The sequence below is a fragment of the Cherax quadricarinatus genome, chromosome 38 (assembly GCF_038502225.1).
Source record: "Cherax quadricarinatus isolate ZL_2023a chromosome 38, ASM3850222v1, whole genome shotgun sequence".
In the NCBI taxonomy this organism is placed as follows: domain Eukaryota; kingdom Metazoa; phylum Arthropoda; class Malacostraca; order Decapoda; family Parastacidae; genus Cherax; species Cherax quadricarinatus.
The window spans coordinates 15,993,153-16,012,213 of NC_091329.1; the positions used below are offsets into that span (position 1 = coordinate 15,993,153).

The 19,061-nt window shown below is 39.0% G+C and overlaps 1 protein-coding gene across 2 annotated transcripts in view; it reads left to right on the plus strand.

The window, feature by feature from the left end:
- Window positions 1-717: 717 nt before the first annotated feature.
- CCT7 (chaperonin containing TCP1 subunit 7) overlaps window positions 718-19,061 on the plus strand; it is a 44,432-nt gene continuing 26,088 nt past the window's right edge. The window contains exons 1-4 of one of the 2 annotated variants that reach the window (XM_053782506.2): window positions 718-842; window positions 11,488-11,640; window positions 12,022-12,129; window positions 12,847-13,005. In XM_053782506.2, the coding sequence (XP_053638481.1) occupies window positions 840-842; window positions 11,488-11,640; window positions 12,022-12,129; window positions 12,847-13,005 (423 nt within the window). In that variant the 5' untranslated portion in view covers window positions 718-839. Of the gene's footprint in view, window positions 843-1,008; window positions 1,135-11,487; window positions 11,641-12,021; window positions 12,130-12,846; window positions 13,006-19,061 lie in introns of those variants that run through there. The other variant, XM_053782505.2, reaches the window with a different exon arrangement.

Sequence of the window (19,061 nt, forward strand, 5' to 3'; positions counted from 1 at the left end):
AAAATATTAATTACAATGTGTGGTTTACATATAAATATTAATTACAAAGAAGGCCAGTAACATGCCTAGGTATTTCGGGCAGAACAGAGTACTGGTGTTATCTCTCACAATCGCTTCTAAACATTTTCCTATAAATAAATAATTTTCATGAAATATCAGCACGGCTTCATTACACTTGGTAGTGTCTCTGTGCTGGTGTTAAATACTGGTATTATTTTGTTCATCCCGGGTATAGAACACTTCCATCACACAACACATATTAACTAGTTTCACTCTCAAGTAAGTTTCCTTGATGTCGATAAGGGGCTCTTGATTCAAGGCATTACATCTATTCCTTCCCTTCCTTGGATCTCGTTTTCCCAAATGCTGTATGACCTCATGGGTTTACCGCTCACTTAAGCACTTTTATAATAATCAATTTGAATGCTTCCAGCGGCTCTAGAATGTCTTCCAAATTTGCAGAAGTCATCCCTGATTAAGATTCAAAATAATTTTGTGAACATTTATAAATTTTTAAAGTATTAAATTGGAAAGCATTTTGAATAGGTTCTATAAAATCATATTTTTATGTAGAATATTTACCAACTAAATCTAGGATAGTCAAATCTAGGATTTAAGATTTTTTATTTGGATAATCATAAGGGTAAAAATAAAAGCGCCAAAATTTCCCCTCATGCAGGTTTAACTATATAATTTTACTCCTGGAAAATGTACTAAGATGTAATGAGTCATAATTTTAGAAATTTCTGGAAGTTACTAGAATGTGGATGATAGTGTAGTGTGTGTGTCCCGCCGCTGCTGCTGTGTTGTGGTACACTGTTGCCTTCACGTTATTAACCATGGTTAGCCTTTATCTTTCTTATTTTACCTCTAATGTTGATGTTTTTGAGTGGTTTATAGCAGTATGTATGTCCATGGTGTGTGTGAGGTGTGTTTGTTAGGTGTAAGAGGAGAGAGAGGTGGTAATAACGTCAGCATGGCCCGGTGTGGCCGCCTCTGTCGTCTGTTGACTTGTCATCTCACATGTTACTCTTCTCACTCTGTTTTGTGTGTTTAAACCTCAGTAGTCGAGTAAGCTTCACTTTAACGTGGAGTGTTGGCCTTAAAAACTTTGAATCAAAATTGAGAAAAGGGGTATTTATTTTTATTGCTAGTTTATCGTTATTATAACTGGTTATTCCAGGTTCAGTTTTGCACTGTTAAATGTCTTATTTTTTAGGTTTTAAATAAAGCGTATAAACAGATTAAGTGTATTTGCCATGTTATGGATGTGTTTGAGTCTAGTTTATAATGTTAAGTTGCCGGGGCTCTGTCCTGGAAGTAACTCGCATTTTGACTATATTTTATCAGTCCTCTTGAGGGTACGAAAAAAGTACGTGATATATATAAAGTTTAAGATAACCCATTAAAGTTAATGTAGAGGTTAAAACTTGCATATGAGGCTGGTGTAAAAACTTGAAAAATAAATTATCATTGCAGCACTTAAGTAAAGCAAAATGTATTTGTTAATTTGTTTTATTAACTACACTGCAGTTAAGGGTAAATTTAAGTTATAATAAAATACTTTGGATTAGTACCCCCTCAAGGAAAGGTGCTCTTATGCCAGTGAAGGGTTCTTCATCCAAGGAACTGGAATCATCTTTCCATTCTGCAGGTGCTATATAACCCCTGTGGGTTTAGCACTTCCCTCTGATTCAATAAATTTTGGATTAGTACCTTTAGAGGGGCTTGTTTAATTTTGGAGGAGCTGGGTTCGATCCCAGCATAAGTTGAAATGTTGGGTATATTTCTTTACACCTGTTGCCTCCCTTCACCTAAAAGTAACTAGGGACTTTGGTGATGAATGACATGTGAAATACCTGGGTTTCAATTTTGACGACATTTTCCCCATGCAAAATGATTTTTTTAGTCTAATAAAATATTAAAGTAGCCTGTGTCTTTGAATGAAAAAAGAAAACTTGCCTCGCAGGTGAAATTTCTTGTCATTATTATATAGTTACTCATGTGTTGCGCATGAGTAGATACTTGTCAGTATTATATACTGAAAATTAGCTACTCAACTTGTCAGTATTGTATACTGACTTGTCAGTATACAACTTGAGTGACAACTTGAATTTGTCAGTGACAACTTGAATTTGTTAGCTGGCTGTTGTGGGTGGCATCTTGGGAGGGTGGATAAAAAAAAACAGTGGAAATGAGCCTGACTAGTGGATTTATTAGGCTTTTTTTGGGTTACCAATTGTCTGGGTAAATAATCTGAATAAAATCTTCAACCTAGGTTAACTCAGGAAGCCAAACAGTGTTGCTGATTTCCATTGGATTATCATTATAAATCTCAGGCATCCAGCAGAGCCATCAACTTTTTAAATCACTGATGTTAGCGAGTTATCCAGGTGGCAGGATTGATGACTTGTGAAAATATAAATAAAAGTTATCTAACAATATAATTTAGAATTTGCTCAAGTTTAGTTAGTGCACACATATAATTTTATTAAATTTAATTAAAATGGAGATAAGGTTCTTGTGAGACTATATGCATTATTTTATTTTTTAAAATACAAGCATGCTCTCACCCTTATACAGATTGCTATTTCTTTTGCAGATTATTTTGGGAGACACAGTATTATAAAAAATATTACCATTATTTTGGCTCAGACATTTCATTAGGGCCAGTCGTGCTGTATAGCCCTTGTGGCTTAGCGCTTCATTTTGATTATAATAATAATTAGGGCCAGTCAGAGTTTCTTGCAATATGTCATTTCCATAGCTTCCACCATTGGGATGAGGTAAAGTTACTGTGTATGGGGTTATTTTAGGTTGGGTCATACTGGGGCTTCTTGTGTTAGGCTAGGACATTTTTAAGAATAAATTATTGCCCAGATCAAATAAAGACCTGATCTTCATAATTACCCTGAATTATATATGGGGGAATTCTTCACCATTATAAAAATATTGGAAGGTTTTGATCTGTCGATGACTTGAACGTGTGTGATTACTGTCATTTGTTAAAATACAACTGTGAGTTACCTAACATAATTTAGCTTTAGTTAGGGTAAGTTATGAAGAATTGAGACACTTATGCAACACATGGGAATCTTTATTGAAGAAACGTTTCGCCACACAGTGGCTTCATCAGTCCAATACAAAGTAGAAATGGGTAAGGAGAGTTGAAGTTTGAGGTAATCAGTCCCTCAACCTGGAATCGATGTGTTCAGTCCATCACTCTTGTAAGTTATGCAAGGTTAGGTTACTGCTTGCCTATATTTTCATTAAATTGGCATCAAGGAGGACCCTTTGCCAATAGGAAAATATTGTGGACCTTTCTCAACTTAGTAATGACTAGGGAATGTCAGTGAGATCACTTGCATTTCCTTTTAAGGATGTGACCCACATGGCGAATAACTTCTAGGTATCCATTTATTGCTAAATAACAGGCAGCAGGTGTTAAAGATTCTTGCTTCATCCTGGGTTTGATTTGGGTACTTTTAATTTTGAAGGTGCTGAATGTGTTACCACAAGGCCATGAGGTATCCATCAGTCGTAACAGAATTAGTGACAACCAATCTTGCATAAATTTCATAATAGAGTAGCTAAATAAAATTTTACCAGGGTTGCCATAGCTAAATATTAATGAGTTCAGGTACCTCACTTTTTTCCAAGCTAGGCTCTTAGACGTTATGATCCAAATTTAATTAGTCAATGTTTTGGATAATTGGAAAATAGTGTAGTTAGAAAATCCCCATAGGTAGAAAGTTTGAAGTACTGTAGGCCTGATTAAGAACTAGACTTGAAAGATATTTCAAGCAGTACAGTGGACCCCCGGTTAACGATTTTAATCCGTGCAAGAGGGCTCATCGTTATGCGAAATAATCGTTATGCGAATGAATTTTCCCCATAAGAAATAATGGAAATAAAATTAATCCGTGCAAGACGCCCAAAAGTATGAAAAAAATTTTTTTTTACCACATGAAATGTTAATTTTAATACACACAAACTGAAAAAGGCATGCACAATTAAATGACACTTACTTTTATTGAAGATCTGGTGATGATTGATGGGATGGGAGGAGGGGAGAGAGTGTGTTAGTGTTTAGAAGGGGAATCCCCTTCCATTAGGACTTGAGGTAGTAAGTCCTTTTCTGGGGTTACTTCCCTTCTTCTTTTAATGCCACTAGGGCCAGCTTCAGAGTCACTGGACTTCTTTCGCACAAGATATCTGTCCATAGTGGCCTGTACCTCTCGTTCCTTTATGACTTGCCTAAAGTGTTTCACAACATTGTCAGTGTAATAATCACCAGCACGGCTTGCAATAGCTGTGTGAGGGTGATTTTCATCCATGAAGGTTTGCACTTCAAGCCACTTTGCACAGATTTCCTTAATCTTTGAAGTAGGCAACTTCTTCAATTTCTCTCTCCCCTCCTCCGAAGCAATTTCCTCAGGTGTGGCCTCTTGCTGTTGAAGTTGATCTAGCAGCTCATCAGTGGTTAGTTCTTCATTGTCCTCCTCCACCAACTCTTCCACATCCTCCCCACTAACCTCCAACCCCAAGGACTTTCCCAATGCCACAATGGATTCCTCAACTGGCACAGGATTCTCAGGGTTAGCCTCAAACCCTTCAAAATCCCTTTTGTCTACACATTCTGGCCACAGTTTCTTCCAAGCAGAGTTCAAGGTCCTCTTTGTCACTTCCTCCCAAGCCTTACCTATAAGGTTTACACAATTGAGGATATTAAAGTGATCTCTCCAAAACTCTCTTAGAGTCAGTTGAGTTTCTGAGGTCATTACAAAGCACCTTTCAAACAGAGCTTTTGTGTACAGTTTCTTGAAGTTGGAAATAACCTGCTGGTCCATGGGCTGCAGGAGAGGAGTGGTATTAGGAGGCAAAAACTTCACCTTAATGAAGCTCATGTCCCCATAAAGTCGCTCTGCCACGTCTGTAGGATGACCAGGGGCATTGTCTAACACCAGGAGGCACTTAAGTTCTAATTTCTTTTCAGTTAGGTAATTTTTCACATTGGGGGCAAATGCATGGTGTAACCAGTTATAGAAAAATTCCCTAGTGACCCATGCCTTACTGTTTGCCCTCCACAGCACACACAAATTATCCTTGAGGACATTCTTTTGCCTGAACGCTCTGGGAGTTTCAGAGTGATACACTAATAAAGGCTTCACTTTGCAATCACCAGTAGCATTGGCACACATCAACAAAGTAAGCCTGTCTTTCATAGGCTTATGTCCTGGGAGTGCCTTTTCCTCCTGAGTAATGTAGGTCCTGCTTGGCATTTTCTTCCAGAACAGGCCTGTTTCATCACAATTAAACACTTGTTCAGGTTTCAGTCCTTCAGTTTCTATGTACTCCTTGAATTCCTGCACATATTTTTCAGCCGCTTTGTGGTCCGAACTGGCAGCCTCACCATGCCTTATCACACTATGGATGCCACTACGCTTCTTAAATCTCTCAAACCAACCTTTGCTGGCCTTAAATTCACTCACATCATCACTAGTTGCAGGCATTTTTTTAATTAAATCCTCATGCAACTTCCTAGCCTTTTCACATATGATATGTATGTACATGCTAATATTGATCCTGAGCTGAGTCTGTCTGAAGTTTACAGTAATCTCCCTTCTAGAGCGAAACACCAACGTCAAAGACCTGGGAGTGATCATGTCGGAGGATCTCACCTTCAAGGACCATAACATTGTATCAATCGCATCTGCTAGAAAAATGACAGGATGGATAATGAGAACCTTCAAAACTAGGGAGGCCAAGCCCATGATGACACTCTTCAGGTCACTTGTTCTATCTAGGCTGGAATATTGCTGCACACTAACAGCACCTTTCAAGGCAGGTGAAATTGCCGACCTAGAAAATGTACAGAGAACTTTCACAGCGCGCATAACGGAGATAAAACACCTCAATTACTGGGAGCGCTTGAGGTTCCTAAACCTGTATTCCCTGGAACGCAGGAGGGAAAGATACATGATTATATACACCTGGAAAATCCTAGAGGGACTAGTACCGAACTTGCACACGAAAATCACTCACTACGAAAGCAAAAGACTTGGCAGACGATGCACCATCCCCCCAATGAAAAGCAGGGGTGTCACTAGCACGTTAAGAGACCATACAATAAGTGTCAGGGGCCCGAGACTGTTCAACTGCCTCCCAGCACACATAAGGGGGATTACCAACAGACCCCTGGCAGTCTTCAAGCTGGCACTGGACAAGCACCTAAAGTCAGTTCCGGATCAGCCGGGCTGTGGCTCGTACGTTGGTTTGCGTGCAGCCAGCAGCAACAGCCTGGTTGATCAGGCTCTGATCCACCAGGAGGCCTGGTCTCAGACCGGACCGCGGGGGCGTTGACCCCCGGAACTCTCTCCAGGTAAACTCCAGGTATAGTCTCCATATTGTAGAATGGACTCAAATGTTCTGGAGAATGATAATCAAGTTGATCCCTGTATCAAAAATGTTCCTGTGAAGATAGGCTGAAGGCACTGAATTTTCTCTGAAAAGATATAGAATTAGTAGGTATACAATTGAGGTGTATATATGGAAAATTGCTGAAAGTATCCAACTGAAACAAGACTTCCATGAATCGATTAGACAAATTTAGATTCAAGAAGGATATACACTATACAGTAGGGCCCCATTTTATGGCGTTTTTGCCTTATGGTGTTCTGCTAATATGGCGATTTCAAATTACGACCAAAATTTGCTATACGGTGAGCTGTCTTTCAAATATGGTGCACCCCACATCTCTATTATTTCTGGAAATTTTTCCAAAGTTTTAAGTGTTTTAAAGTTATTGTGTATTTTATATATACTCTGATAATTATACTTGTGTGTACCTGTACTTAAATATACTTATACAGTGCCGGCATGCAGGTACACATTAAAATCACTAAGAGTCTCTGTACACTTGACACCATATTAATAATATGTAATCTCTTGGGAGCATTAAATACCATATATTACGTTAATGTAGACATTTCCTTTAATCCATCTATGATATTTTTTCCAGAATTATGTAATAAACACGCTGCGTAACATATAAACATGATAAATACACCCCACAGTAGAATAAATTAACATAAATATGAGATGTGGTAGCCAGGCGACTTGTAGGACTTGTGGTAGCCAGGCGACTTGTAGTCCAACATCAGAGAAAATGTGTACACTATAATATTACTGGGGGTAACTAGAAAATTATTCCTTTCGTGTATGCCTTCGCTCAGTGTCATTTCTTCTAAAAATGGTGTTACATGAGAATGGGAGTGTTTCTCTTTATTTATTCTACTATATCAATGTGGAGACAACTTGTACACAATGCAAAGTGATGAAAACTAGACTCGTTCACCTGGTTTGTTTACATTACGTGTGGGTGGGGTGGGGTAGTGAGGGCTGCTCTGGCTGGCTACCATACATCCCAAGCCTGACTTCCTACAAATAAAACTTGCCTCTCACCCTACATTTAAGACTACAAATATATTAAGGTAAATAATGTGTGTGTGTGTGTGTGTGTGTGTGTGTGTGTGTGTGTGTGTGTGTGTGTGTGTGTGTGTGTGTGTGTGTGTGTGTGTGTGTGTGTGTACTCACCTATTTGTACTCACCTATTTGTGGTTGCAGGGGTCGAGTCCTAGCTCCTGGCCCCGCCTCTTCACCGGTTGCTACTAGACCCTCTCTCTCCCCGCTCCATGAGCTTTATCAAACCTCGTCTTAAAACTGTGTATGGTTCCTGCCTCCACTACGTCATTTTCTAGGCTATTCCACTGCCTTACAACTCTATGACTGAAGAAATACTTCCTACTATCTCTCTGACTCATTTGTGTCTTCAACTTCCAATTGTGGCCTCTTGTTTCTGTGTCCCCTCCCTGGAACATCCTGTCCTTGTCCACCTTGTCTATTCCACGCAGTATTTTATATGTCGTTATCATGTCTCCCCTGACCCTCCTGTCCTCCGGTGTCGTCAGGCCGATTTCCCTTAATCTTTCTTCATAGGACATTCCCCTTAGCTCTGGAACTAACCTTGTTGCAAACCTTTGTACTTTCTCTAGTTTCTTGACGTGCTTTATCAAGTGCGGGTTCCAAACAGGTGCTGCATACTCCAGTATGGGCCTGACATACACGGTGTACAGTGTCTTGAATGATTCCTTACTAAGGTGTCGGAATGCTGTTCTCAGGTTTGCCAGGCGCGCATATGCTGCAGCAGTTATCTGATTGATGTGTGCTTCCGGAGACATGCTCGGTGTTATACTCACCCCAAGATCTTTCTCCTTGAGTGAGGTTTGCAGTCTTTGGCCACCTAGCCTATACTCTGTCTGTGGTCTTCTGTGCCCTTCCCCTATCTTCATGACTTTGCATTTGGCAGGATTAAATTCGAGAAGCCATTTGCTGGACCAGGTGTCCAGTCTGTCCAGGTCTCTTTGAAGTCCTGCCTGGTCCTCATCAGATTTAATTCTCCACATTAACTTCACATCATCTGCAAACAGGGACACTTCTGAGTCTAACCCTTCCGTCATGTCGTTCACATATACCAAAAATAGCACTGGTCCTAGGACCGACCCCTGTGGGACCCCGCTCGTCACAGGTGCCCACTGTGATACATCATTACGTACCATGACTCGTTGTTGCCTCCCTGTCAGGTATTCTCTGATCCATTGCAGTGCCCTTCCTGTTATATGCGCCTGATGCTCTAGCTTCTGCACTAATCTCTTGTGAGGAACTGTGTCAAAGGCCTTCTTGCAGTCCAAGAAGATGCAATCAACCCACCCCTCTCTCTCTTGTCTTACTTCTGTTATTTTATCATAAAACTCCAGAAGGTTTGTGACACAGGATTTGCCTTCCGTGAATCCGTGCTGGTTGGCATTTATACTCCTGTTCCGTTCCAGGTGCTCCACCACTCTCCTCCTGATAATCTTCTCCATAATTTTGCATACTATACACGTCAATGACACAGGTCTATAGTTGTGTGTGTGTGTGTGTGTGTGTGTGTGTGTGTGTGTGTGTGTGTGTGTGTGTGTGTGTGTGTGTGTGTGTGTGTGTGTGTGTTTTACTTTTTATTGTTTTTAATGCCTAGTTCTGTTTCTAACTTAATATATGTTAGTGTAAAATTGTTATCTGGCATTTACAGTATAAAAATTTATAAGTGGAAAAAAAATGGTGTTCTGCTTTCTGGCAGTAGCCTGGAACCTAACCTGCCATATAAGGGGGGCCCCCTACTGTATAGGAAAACACTGGTTTGATTATTGAGTTGAAGATAAGTGGAACAAACTCCTAAGTAATGTCACTGAAGCAAGAACTTTGGGTAATTATAATAGGCTGAACTGGTACATGAGTAGGTGTGGTTGGGTACAAGTTAAACTTGTCCAACATGGGCTAGTAGGCCTGCAATGCTCCACTGTTCTTATGTCATTACCCTGCTGATCAAAATCTTGCTAAACAGCAGTATATTTGTATAGTAATCATCTATAATAATAGATCTTAAAGTGAATACAGTGTTATTGCACTGCTGGAATCATTAACCCTTTCAGGGTTTCGGCCGTACTAGTACGGCTTACGCACCAGGGTTTTTGACGTACTAGTATGCCTAAATTCTAGTGCCCTCAAATCTAGTGAGAGAAAGCTGGTAGGCCTACATATGAAAGAATTGGTCTATGTGGTCAGTGTGCGCGGTCTAAAAAAATCCTGCAGCACACAGTGCGTAATGAGAAAAAAAAACTTTGACCGTGTTTTTGGATTAAACCAGCGACTTTGCACTGTATTTTCGTATGGTATTTATTATTGTATTCTAGTTTTCCTGGTCTCATTTTATAGAATGGAAGACATATTACAGAAGTTGAGATGATTTTGACTGGTTTTACAAAGGAAACTACCTTGAAATTGCGATCAAATTAGCAAAATTTTTTTATTTTTACCAAAGTTCAAAAGTAAACAAATCATGCTATGCGTCCAATACACGTCAACTGGTAAGTCTAATATTCTTTCACAAGTGCGCTGATATTATTTATACCATTTCTACACCAATGCAGTAGGCTACATAACAGTAAATCTTCTATTTATTTGTGAGAATAAAAATTCAAAGTGGAAAGCAAAAGAATGTAAGAGGGGCATGGGGACATGACTGATGAACAGAGGAAATGTTATTTTAGTGCCAGGAATGTCTTTCTTGTTTATTCTGGACCCTATTCGAAAATTGGCTTCTTTTGAAATTTGTGTGAAATTGGCAAAATTGCTAAATTCTGACCACTGTATTGGATAGTTGAAATCGGTAAATGGGTGGTTTCTTGTGCTCATTCGATAGAAAAAATGGAGTTCTAGTGAAATAGTTATGATTTTTGTCGACAAGTACTCTGGAATTGGCCGAAAATAGGGCTCAAAGTGGGCAAAATCGCCGATGCGTAAACATCGTCGAGACTGCTAACTTCGCGAGAGCATAATTCCGTAAGTTTTCCATCAAATTTCATACTTTTGGTGTCATTATGATCGGGAAAAGATTCTCTATCTTTTCATAAGAAAAAATAATTTTTTTTTTTTTTTTTGAAATTTGGCCGACCCTGAGAACAAGTCTCTGAGAGGGCCTGTCGACCCTGAAAGGGTTAAATGTGTACAGTATTGTATACTCATTCCAGCTGCTAAACTTGGTTAGAGCAGCATTTAACTGCTGAATTTAATATTCCTGGGTTCCCAGCCATTCATATTGGACCTGAGAATGTGGAAGATACTTTATTTTTTTTTTATTTTTGAGTGTTAGAGGCTTGGACATCCAACAGGCTTTTGTGAATATGTTAGATAGGAGTGAATGGAGACAAGTAGTTTTTATGATCTAATGGGCTATTAGAGTGTGAGCAAGGTAACATTTATGAAGAAATTCAGAGAAACCACTTTGCTGGGCTTGAGGCTGGAAGGTTGGAGGTACAGTGCCTGCACTCTGAAGGAGAAATGGGGATGTTGGGGGTTTTGGCAAAACAGTGATTGAAGGAAGAGATAAGATTTTGTTTGGATTTTTAACCTGGAGAGTTTGTCATCCAGGATAAGCCATTAAAGTTAGTGCATCATCATCCCTGGGACTGTCTATCTTATTTCTTTTGAGGTCCTTTAATTTTGTCCCCAAGATGTGACCCACAACAGTCAAGTAACACCCTCTTACTTGACATATCAGGGATTGAACCACGGACACATGGTGTGAGAGCTGAGTGCACTGTCGGTTTCACACAGGGAAAGTGTTTTCCTTCGTGTTGAGCTGCCCTACCTAGGTGTGAGATGGCTGTTAAAAAAATATTAATTAATAATGCATTATACTGTAGTATACAGTACACTATTTCATTAGAAAAATCTTCTTGTATGTAAATTATCACTTGGAGCCAAAACAATTTTGTTACAAGTTCATGTAAAAAATTTCGTTTCCAGCTTCTATTAAGTTTAGCTGTTTTTTATGTAATGTGCCTATAATTGCATTGATCTTGGATACCTGGATATTTTTATTTACAGCAACCCCAGATTATATTAATGAAAGAGGGGACAGACTCCTCCCAAGGCAAACCACAGTTAATCTCGAACATCAATGCTTGTGCAGCTGTTGTCGATGCCATCCGGACTACTCTTGGGCCACGTGGTATGGACAAACTCATTGTTGATACCAAGGTATGCGTCATGCAGTCATGAACTTTTATACAATAAACTACTGTTATAAGGTAGATCTTGCAGTTATCCTCCATACTTTTTTTTTTTTTTTAAATATCCTGCAGAAATCTTAAAAATATTTTAAATAATTTCCTGACTTGTACATTACATGTAGCACTTCATATTTGGTTTATTCCTACATGCCCCTTCTTGTGTTACTTATTATCCACTATAGTACTAGATGGTACCAAATTGAATTAAAAAAAAACATTTTCATGAAGCAGTATTGCTATTAATTTTTGTTTAATTTAGAATATTTTTCTGTAAAAGTTTGAATATTAAAAATAAAAACCACACATTTTTTATGGTAACATGGAATTTATATCGATGTTTTTTCACCAGGGACAAGCAACAATCAGCAATGATGGAGCAACAATAATGAAGCAGTTAGATATTGTTCATCCTGCAGCAAAAATTTTAGTAGATATTGCAAAATCTCAGGATGCTGAGGTGAGGATTTTTATTGCTATTGCATATTATATTCACAATATAAAGTATAGTACAGACAATTATTTTAATGCAATATCCTTTGTGGGGTTAAGGAAATTCAGTTAAACTCCACTAGATAGGAATTTAAAGTTCTGATACTTCCAGTAATACAGTAAAACCTCTCGTTAACGGACTAATGGGGGAGGGGGTGTATGATAATGCCAATTGTCTGTAACTCCCAAACTATGAAAGTAATACTTATTGATCATTCGGACAAGCCTGGCCCATGGCCAAGTTCCGAGAGTAGTAAGATTTGAAACTCGTTAAAGGTATATCAAAGGTATAGGTATATCTGGTTGTCTTCTGAAGTAGCGGACTTGGTCTTCTAATGGAGATGACCAAACAATAAGAATATGGGTATTGTAACCTGTAGTACTATAGTACAGTATTATACTGTGCAGTAATTTTATAGTACCCTATATAATTTACAGTAATTTTGCTTACCTCTGTATGCTGGAGAGATGAAGTGTAAAATGCTCTGAGTGATGGTGGTGACTCAGAAGAACTTTGAGTTATAGAAACTGTAGAGCTTTAGTGAAAATAATGCAGATGGCTGAGAAGATGGTGTGAGGATAACTGGTGTAAATTTTGGCATGAAACTAACATAGCACTGTATATACTTTGTTGTTGTACCTGTACCTCATATGGGTTGCTGATATTGAAATAATTTTTTTTCAGGTTGGGGATGGCACTACTACTGTTGTGTTGCTGGCTGGGCAGTTCTTGGAACAGTGCAAAACCTTAATTGAGGAGGGCGTCCACCCACATGCTATTATCAGAGCTTTTCGACGTGCTACAAATTTGGCAATAGAAAAGATCAATGAAATTGCTGTTAAGGTTAGTACTTGGTTGGATGGAAGGATAAAAGTATTTTAGTAACTTGGGATTTATAGATATGACTTCGTCCCATTTCTACTTGTGAGCTTTATTTGTAAAATAAAAAAGTGTAAAACAGAATATGAAGAACAATTTTTTCTAATTGTAAATTTTATATCTTTTTAAAAATTTTCAAATTAACTGAAAAACTGGAAAATCAATGACTTAGTGTCATGGTTTTGTTCATGTTGCTTAGTGTCAAAAGCTAGTTTATTAATGACTGAAAACATGGTACATGGTTGGAAACCATTTCTTAGTGAATTGGTGTCTTGATTCAAAGAATTGGAGCTACCCTTCACTTCAGACCAAACCTAATTGCCTTGTATTCTCCAGGTGGTGTATTCTTCCATTTTAGGAGTCTTGAATTGAAATGCTGAGCAACAGGATGTTTGGGACCAGATTTGAAATATTTTAAAGGATGTTTGATTTTTAATAGCTTATCTTTAAATGATTTTTATTCAAAACCTTGACTGTCAATTAGTTCAGTGCAAATTAATGTCTTTTGACATAAAGACCAACCCTCCTGTGTGTTTTTTTTTTTTTTTTTTTTTGTTGTCACATCTAAGTAGATTTTACCCAGATATTCCAATTTTGTTAAAATGGTTTCTAATATAAGTCTCTGAAAGCTGTAAGCATTGCATTTGATTGCCTCTGAAGAATACACTAATAATTGCATTTTTATTTTCATTGCTTTGTTTAAATCATATATTTACATATTTACAATCACTGCTTGTGTAAGTTGAAGGAAGCTGTATTATGAAATGATCATTGTTGTATTGCAGGTGTTGTTGCATTTGGTGGTCTGTTACCAGTCTTTATTTGGTACATATTATATGCATGGAAGAAAAGTGCCTCACTGGTTTTCGAATACATTCATTGGTCACTCGATCAACTTTGCCACTGTCTTGCATTTCATTACGAAGAATAGTAAACACCTGCACGTCATCACCACGAACACTAATGGGCTTGTGTAATTGCAAATACATTTCTGCAACAGTTTTTACTGTGGTGATAAGATCGTATTTGCCATTTTCATTGCTTTGTTTAAGATTGTACATTTGCAAAAAAAAAAAAAATTTTTTTTTTCTTTGGCATTAATAGTATACAGGATCTGTGGTTCTGAAGTGCCAGTCACTGGCTTTGTTTCCAGAGCAGATGATAGAGTGGGAGAGGCACTGTCAAGAAATTTTAATGAAAATAAGAAAAAATTTTGGAGTGAGTTAAACAAGTTAAGAAAGCCTAGAGAAAGAATGGATTTGTCAGTTAAAAACAGAGTAGGGGAGTTAGTAGATGGGGAGATGGAGGTTTTGGGTAGATGGCGAGAATATTTTGACGAAGAAAGGGAAGTGGTAATTTCATGCACTGACCAGGGAGGTATACCATCTTTTAGGAGTGAAGAAGAACAGGATGTGAGTGTGGGGGAGGTGTGTGAGGCATTACATAGAATAAAAGGGGGTAAAGCAGCTGGAACTGACGGGATCATGACAGAAGTGTTAAAAGCAGGGGGGGATATAGTGTTAGAGTGGTTGGTATTTTTGTTTAATAAATGTATGAAAGAGGGGAAGGTACCTATGAATTGGCAGAGAGCATGTATAGTCCCTTTATATAAAGGGAAGGGGGCCAAAAGAGATTGTAAAAATTATAGAGGAATAAGTTTACCAGGAAAAGTGTACGGTAGGGTTATAATTGAAAGAATTAGAGGTAAGACAGAATGTAGGATTGCGGATGAGCAAGGAGGTTTCAGAGTGGGTAGGGGATGCGTAGATCAAGTGTTTACATTGAAGCATTTATGTGAACAGTATTTAGATAATGGTAGGGAAGTTTTTATTGCATTTATGGATTTAGAAAAGGCATATAATAGAGTGGATAGGGGAGCAATGTGGCAGATGTTGCAAGTATATGGAATAGGTGGTAAGTTAATAAATGCTTTACTGTAAAGAGTTTTTACAAGGATAGTGAGGCTCAGGTTAGGGTGTGTAGAAGAGAGGGAGACTACTTCCCAGTAAAAGTAGGTCTTAGACAAGGATGTGTAATGTCACCATGGTTGTTTAAAATATTTATAGATGGGGTTGTAAAAGAAGTAAATGCTAGGGTGTTTGGGGGAGGGGTGGTATTAAATTATGGGGAAGCAAATACAAAATGGGAATTGACACAGTTGCTTTTTGTTGATACTTTGCTCATGAGAGATTCTAAAGAAAAATTGCTAAGGTTAGTGGATGAGTTTGGGAGTGTGTGTAAAGGTAGAAAGTTGAAAGTGAACATAGAAAAGAGTAAGGTGATTAGGGTATCAAATGATTTAGATAAAGAAAAATTGGATATCGAATTGGGGAGGAGGAGTATAGAAGAAGTGAATGTTTTCAGATACTTGGGAGTCGAAGTGTCATCGGATGGATTTATGAAGGATGAGATTAATCATAGAATTGATGAGGGGAAAAAAGGTTAGTGATGCGTTGAGGTATATATGGAGACAAAAAGTGTTATCTATGGAGGCAAAGAAGGGAAATGTATGAAAGTATAGTAGTACCAACACTCTTATATGGGTGTGAAGCTTGGGTTGTGAATGCAGCAGCGAGGAGGCGGTTGAGGCAGTGGAGATGTCCTGTCTAAGGGCAATGTGTGGTGTAAATATTATGCAGAAAATTCGGAGTGTGGAAATTAGGAGAAGGTGTGGAGTTAATAAAAGTATTAGTCAGAGGGCTGAAGAGGGGTTGTTGAGGTGGTTTGGTCATTCAGAGAGAATGGATCAAAGTAGAATGACATGGAGAACGTATAAATCTGTAGGGGAAGGAAGGCGGGGTAGGGGTCGTCCTCGAAAAGGTTGGAGGGAGGGGGTAAAGGAGGTTTTGTGGGCGAGGGGCTTGGACTTCCAGCAAGCATGCGTGAGCGTGATAGATTGGAGTGAATGGAGATGAATGGTATTTGGGACCTGACGATCTGTTGGAGTGTGAGCAGGTTAATATTTAGTGAAGGGATTCAGGGAAACCGGTTATTTTTATATAGCCGGACTTGAGTACTGGAAACGGGGAAATACGTACAATGCCTGTACTCTAAATGAGGGGTTCGGGATATTAGCGGTTTGGAGGGATATGTTGTGTATCTTTATAGGTATATGCTTCTAAGCTGTTGTGTTCTGAGCACTTCTGCAAAAACAGTGATTATGTGTGAGTGAGGTGAAAGTGTTGAATGATGATGAAAGTATTTTCTTTTTGGGGATTTTCTTTCTTTTTTGGGTCACCCTGCCTCGGTGGGAGACGGCCGACTTGTTAAAAAAAAAATATATATATATATATATTATAAGTATACAAGATATGATGTAGGGCGAAATGACAGTAGTTTGTTGGATTATGTATTGGTAGATAAAAGACTGTTGAGTAGACTTCAGGATGTACATGTTTATAGAGGGGCCACAGATATATCAGATCACTTTCTAGTTGTAGCTACACTGAGAGTAAAAGGTAGATGGGATACAAGGAGAATAGAAGCATCAGGGAAGAGAGAGGTGAAGGTTTATAAACTAAAAGAGGAGGCAGTTAGGGTAAGATATAAACAGCTATTGGAGGATAGATGGGCTAATGAGAGCATAGGCAATGGGGTCAAAGAGGTATGGGGTAGGTTTAAAAATGTAGTGTTAGAGTGTTCAGCAGAAGTTTGTGGTTACAGGAAAGTGGGTGCAGGAGGGAAGAGGAGCGATTGGTGGAATGATGATGTAAAGAGAGTAGTAAGGGAGAAAAAGTTAGCATATGAGAAGTTTTTACAAAGTAGAAGTGATGCAAGGAGGGAAGAGTATATGGAGAAAAAGAGAGAGGTTAAGAGAGTGGTGAAGCAATGTAAAAAGAGAGCAAATGAGAGAGTGGGTGAGATGTTATCAACAAATTTTGTTGAAAATAAGAAAAAGTTTTGGAGTGAGATTAACAAGTTAAGAAAGCCTAGAGAACAAATGGATTTGTCAGTTAAAAATAGGAGAGGAGAGTTATTAAATGGAGAGTTAGAGGTATTGGGAAGATGGAGGGAATATTTTGAGGAATTGTTAAATGTTGATGAAGATAGGGAAGCTGTGATTTCGTGTATAGGACAAGGAGGAATAACATCTTGTAGGAGTGAGGAAGAGCCAGTTGTGAGTGTGGGGGAAGTTCGTGAGGCAGTAGGTAAAATGAAAGGGGGTAAGGCAGCCGGGATTGATGGGATAAAGATAGAAATGTTAAAAGCAGGTGGGGATATAGTTTTGGAGTGGTTGGTGCAATTATTTAATAAATGTATTGAAGAGGGTAAGGTACCTAGGGATTGGCAGAGAGCATGCATAGTTCCTTTGTATAAAGGCAAAGGGGATAAAAGAGAGTGCAAAAATTATAGGGGGATAAGTCTGTTGAGTATACCTGGTAAAGTGTATGGTAGAGTTATAATTGAAAGAATTAAGAGTAAGACGGAGAATAGGATAGCAGATGAACAAGGAGGCTTTAGGAAAGGTAGGGGGTGTGTGGACCAGGTGTTTACAGTGAAACATATAAGTGAACAGTATTTAGATAAGGCTAAAGAGGTCTTTGTGGCATTTATGGATTTGGAAAAGGCGTATGACAGGGTGGATAGGGGGGCAATGTGGCAGATGTTGCAAGTGTATGGTGTAGGAGGTAGGTTACTGAAAGCAGTGAAGAGTTTTTATGAGGATAGTGAGGCTCAAGATAGAGTATGTAGGAAAGAGGGAAAGTTTTTCCCAGTAAAAGTAGGCCTTAGACAAGGATGTGTGATGTCACCGTGGTTGTTTAATATATTTATAGATGGGGTTGTAAGAGAAGTAAATGCGAGGGTCTTGGCAAGAGGCGTGGAGTTAAAAGATAAAGAATCACACACAAAGTGGGAGTTGTCACAGCTGCTCTTTGCTGATGACACTGTGCTCTTGGGAGATTCTGAAGAGAAGTTGCAGAGATTGGTGGATGAATTTGGTAGGGTGTGCAAAAGAAGAAAATTAAAGGTGAATACAGGAAAGAGTAAGGTTATGAGGATAACAAAAAGATTAGGTGATGAAAGATTGAATATCAGATTGGAGGGAGAGAGTATGGAGGAGGTGAATGTATTCAGATATTTGGGAGTGGACGTGTCAGCGGATGGGTCTATGAAAGAAGAGGTGAATCATAGAATTGATGAGGGGAAAAGATTGAGTGGTGCACTTAGGAGTCTGTGGAGACAAAGAACTTTGTCCTTGGAGGCAAAGAGGGGAATGTATGAGAGTATAGTTTTACCAACGCTCTTATATGGGTGTGAGGCATGGGTGATGAATGTTGCAGCGAGGAGAAGGCTGGAGGCAGTGGAGATGTCATGTCTGAGGGCAATGTGTGGTGTGAATATAATGCAGAGAATTCGTAGTTTGGAAGTTAGGAGGAGGTGCGGGATTACCAAAACTGTTGTCCAGAGGGCTGAGGAAGGGTTGTTGAGGTGGTTCGGACATGTAGAGAGAATGGAGCGAAACAGAATGACTTCAAGAGTGTATCAGTCTGTAGTGGAAGGAAGGCGGGGTAGGGGTCGGCCTAGGAAAGGTTGGAGAGAGGGGGTAATGGAGGTTTTGTGTGCGAGGGGCTTGGACTTCCAGCAGGCATGCGTGAGCGTGTTTGATAGGAGTGAATGGAGACAAATGGTTTTTAATACTTGACGTGCTGTTGGAGTGTGAGCAAAGTAACATATATGAAGGGGTTCAGGGAAACCTGCAGGCCGGACTTGAGTCCTGGAGATGGGAAGTACAGTGCCTGCACTCTGAAGGAGGGGTGTTAATGTTGCAGTTTAAAAACTGTAGTGTAAAGCACCCTTCTGGCAAGACAGTGATGGAGTGAATGATGGTGAAAGTTTTTCTTTTTCGGGCCACCCTGCCTTGGTGGGAATCGGCCAGTGTGATAATAAAAATATATATATATATATATACGTATATATATACAGTGGACCCTCGACTAACGCTATTAATCCGTTCCTGAGAGCTCATCGTTAGTCAAAATAATCGTTAGTCAAGTTAATTTTCCCCATAAGAAATAATG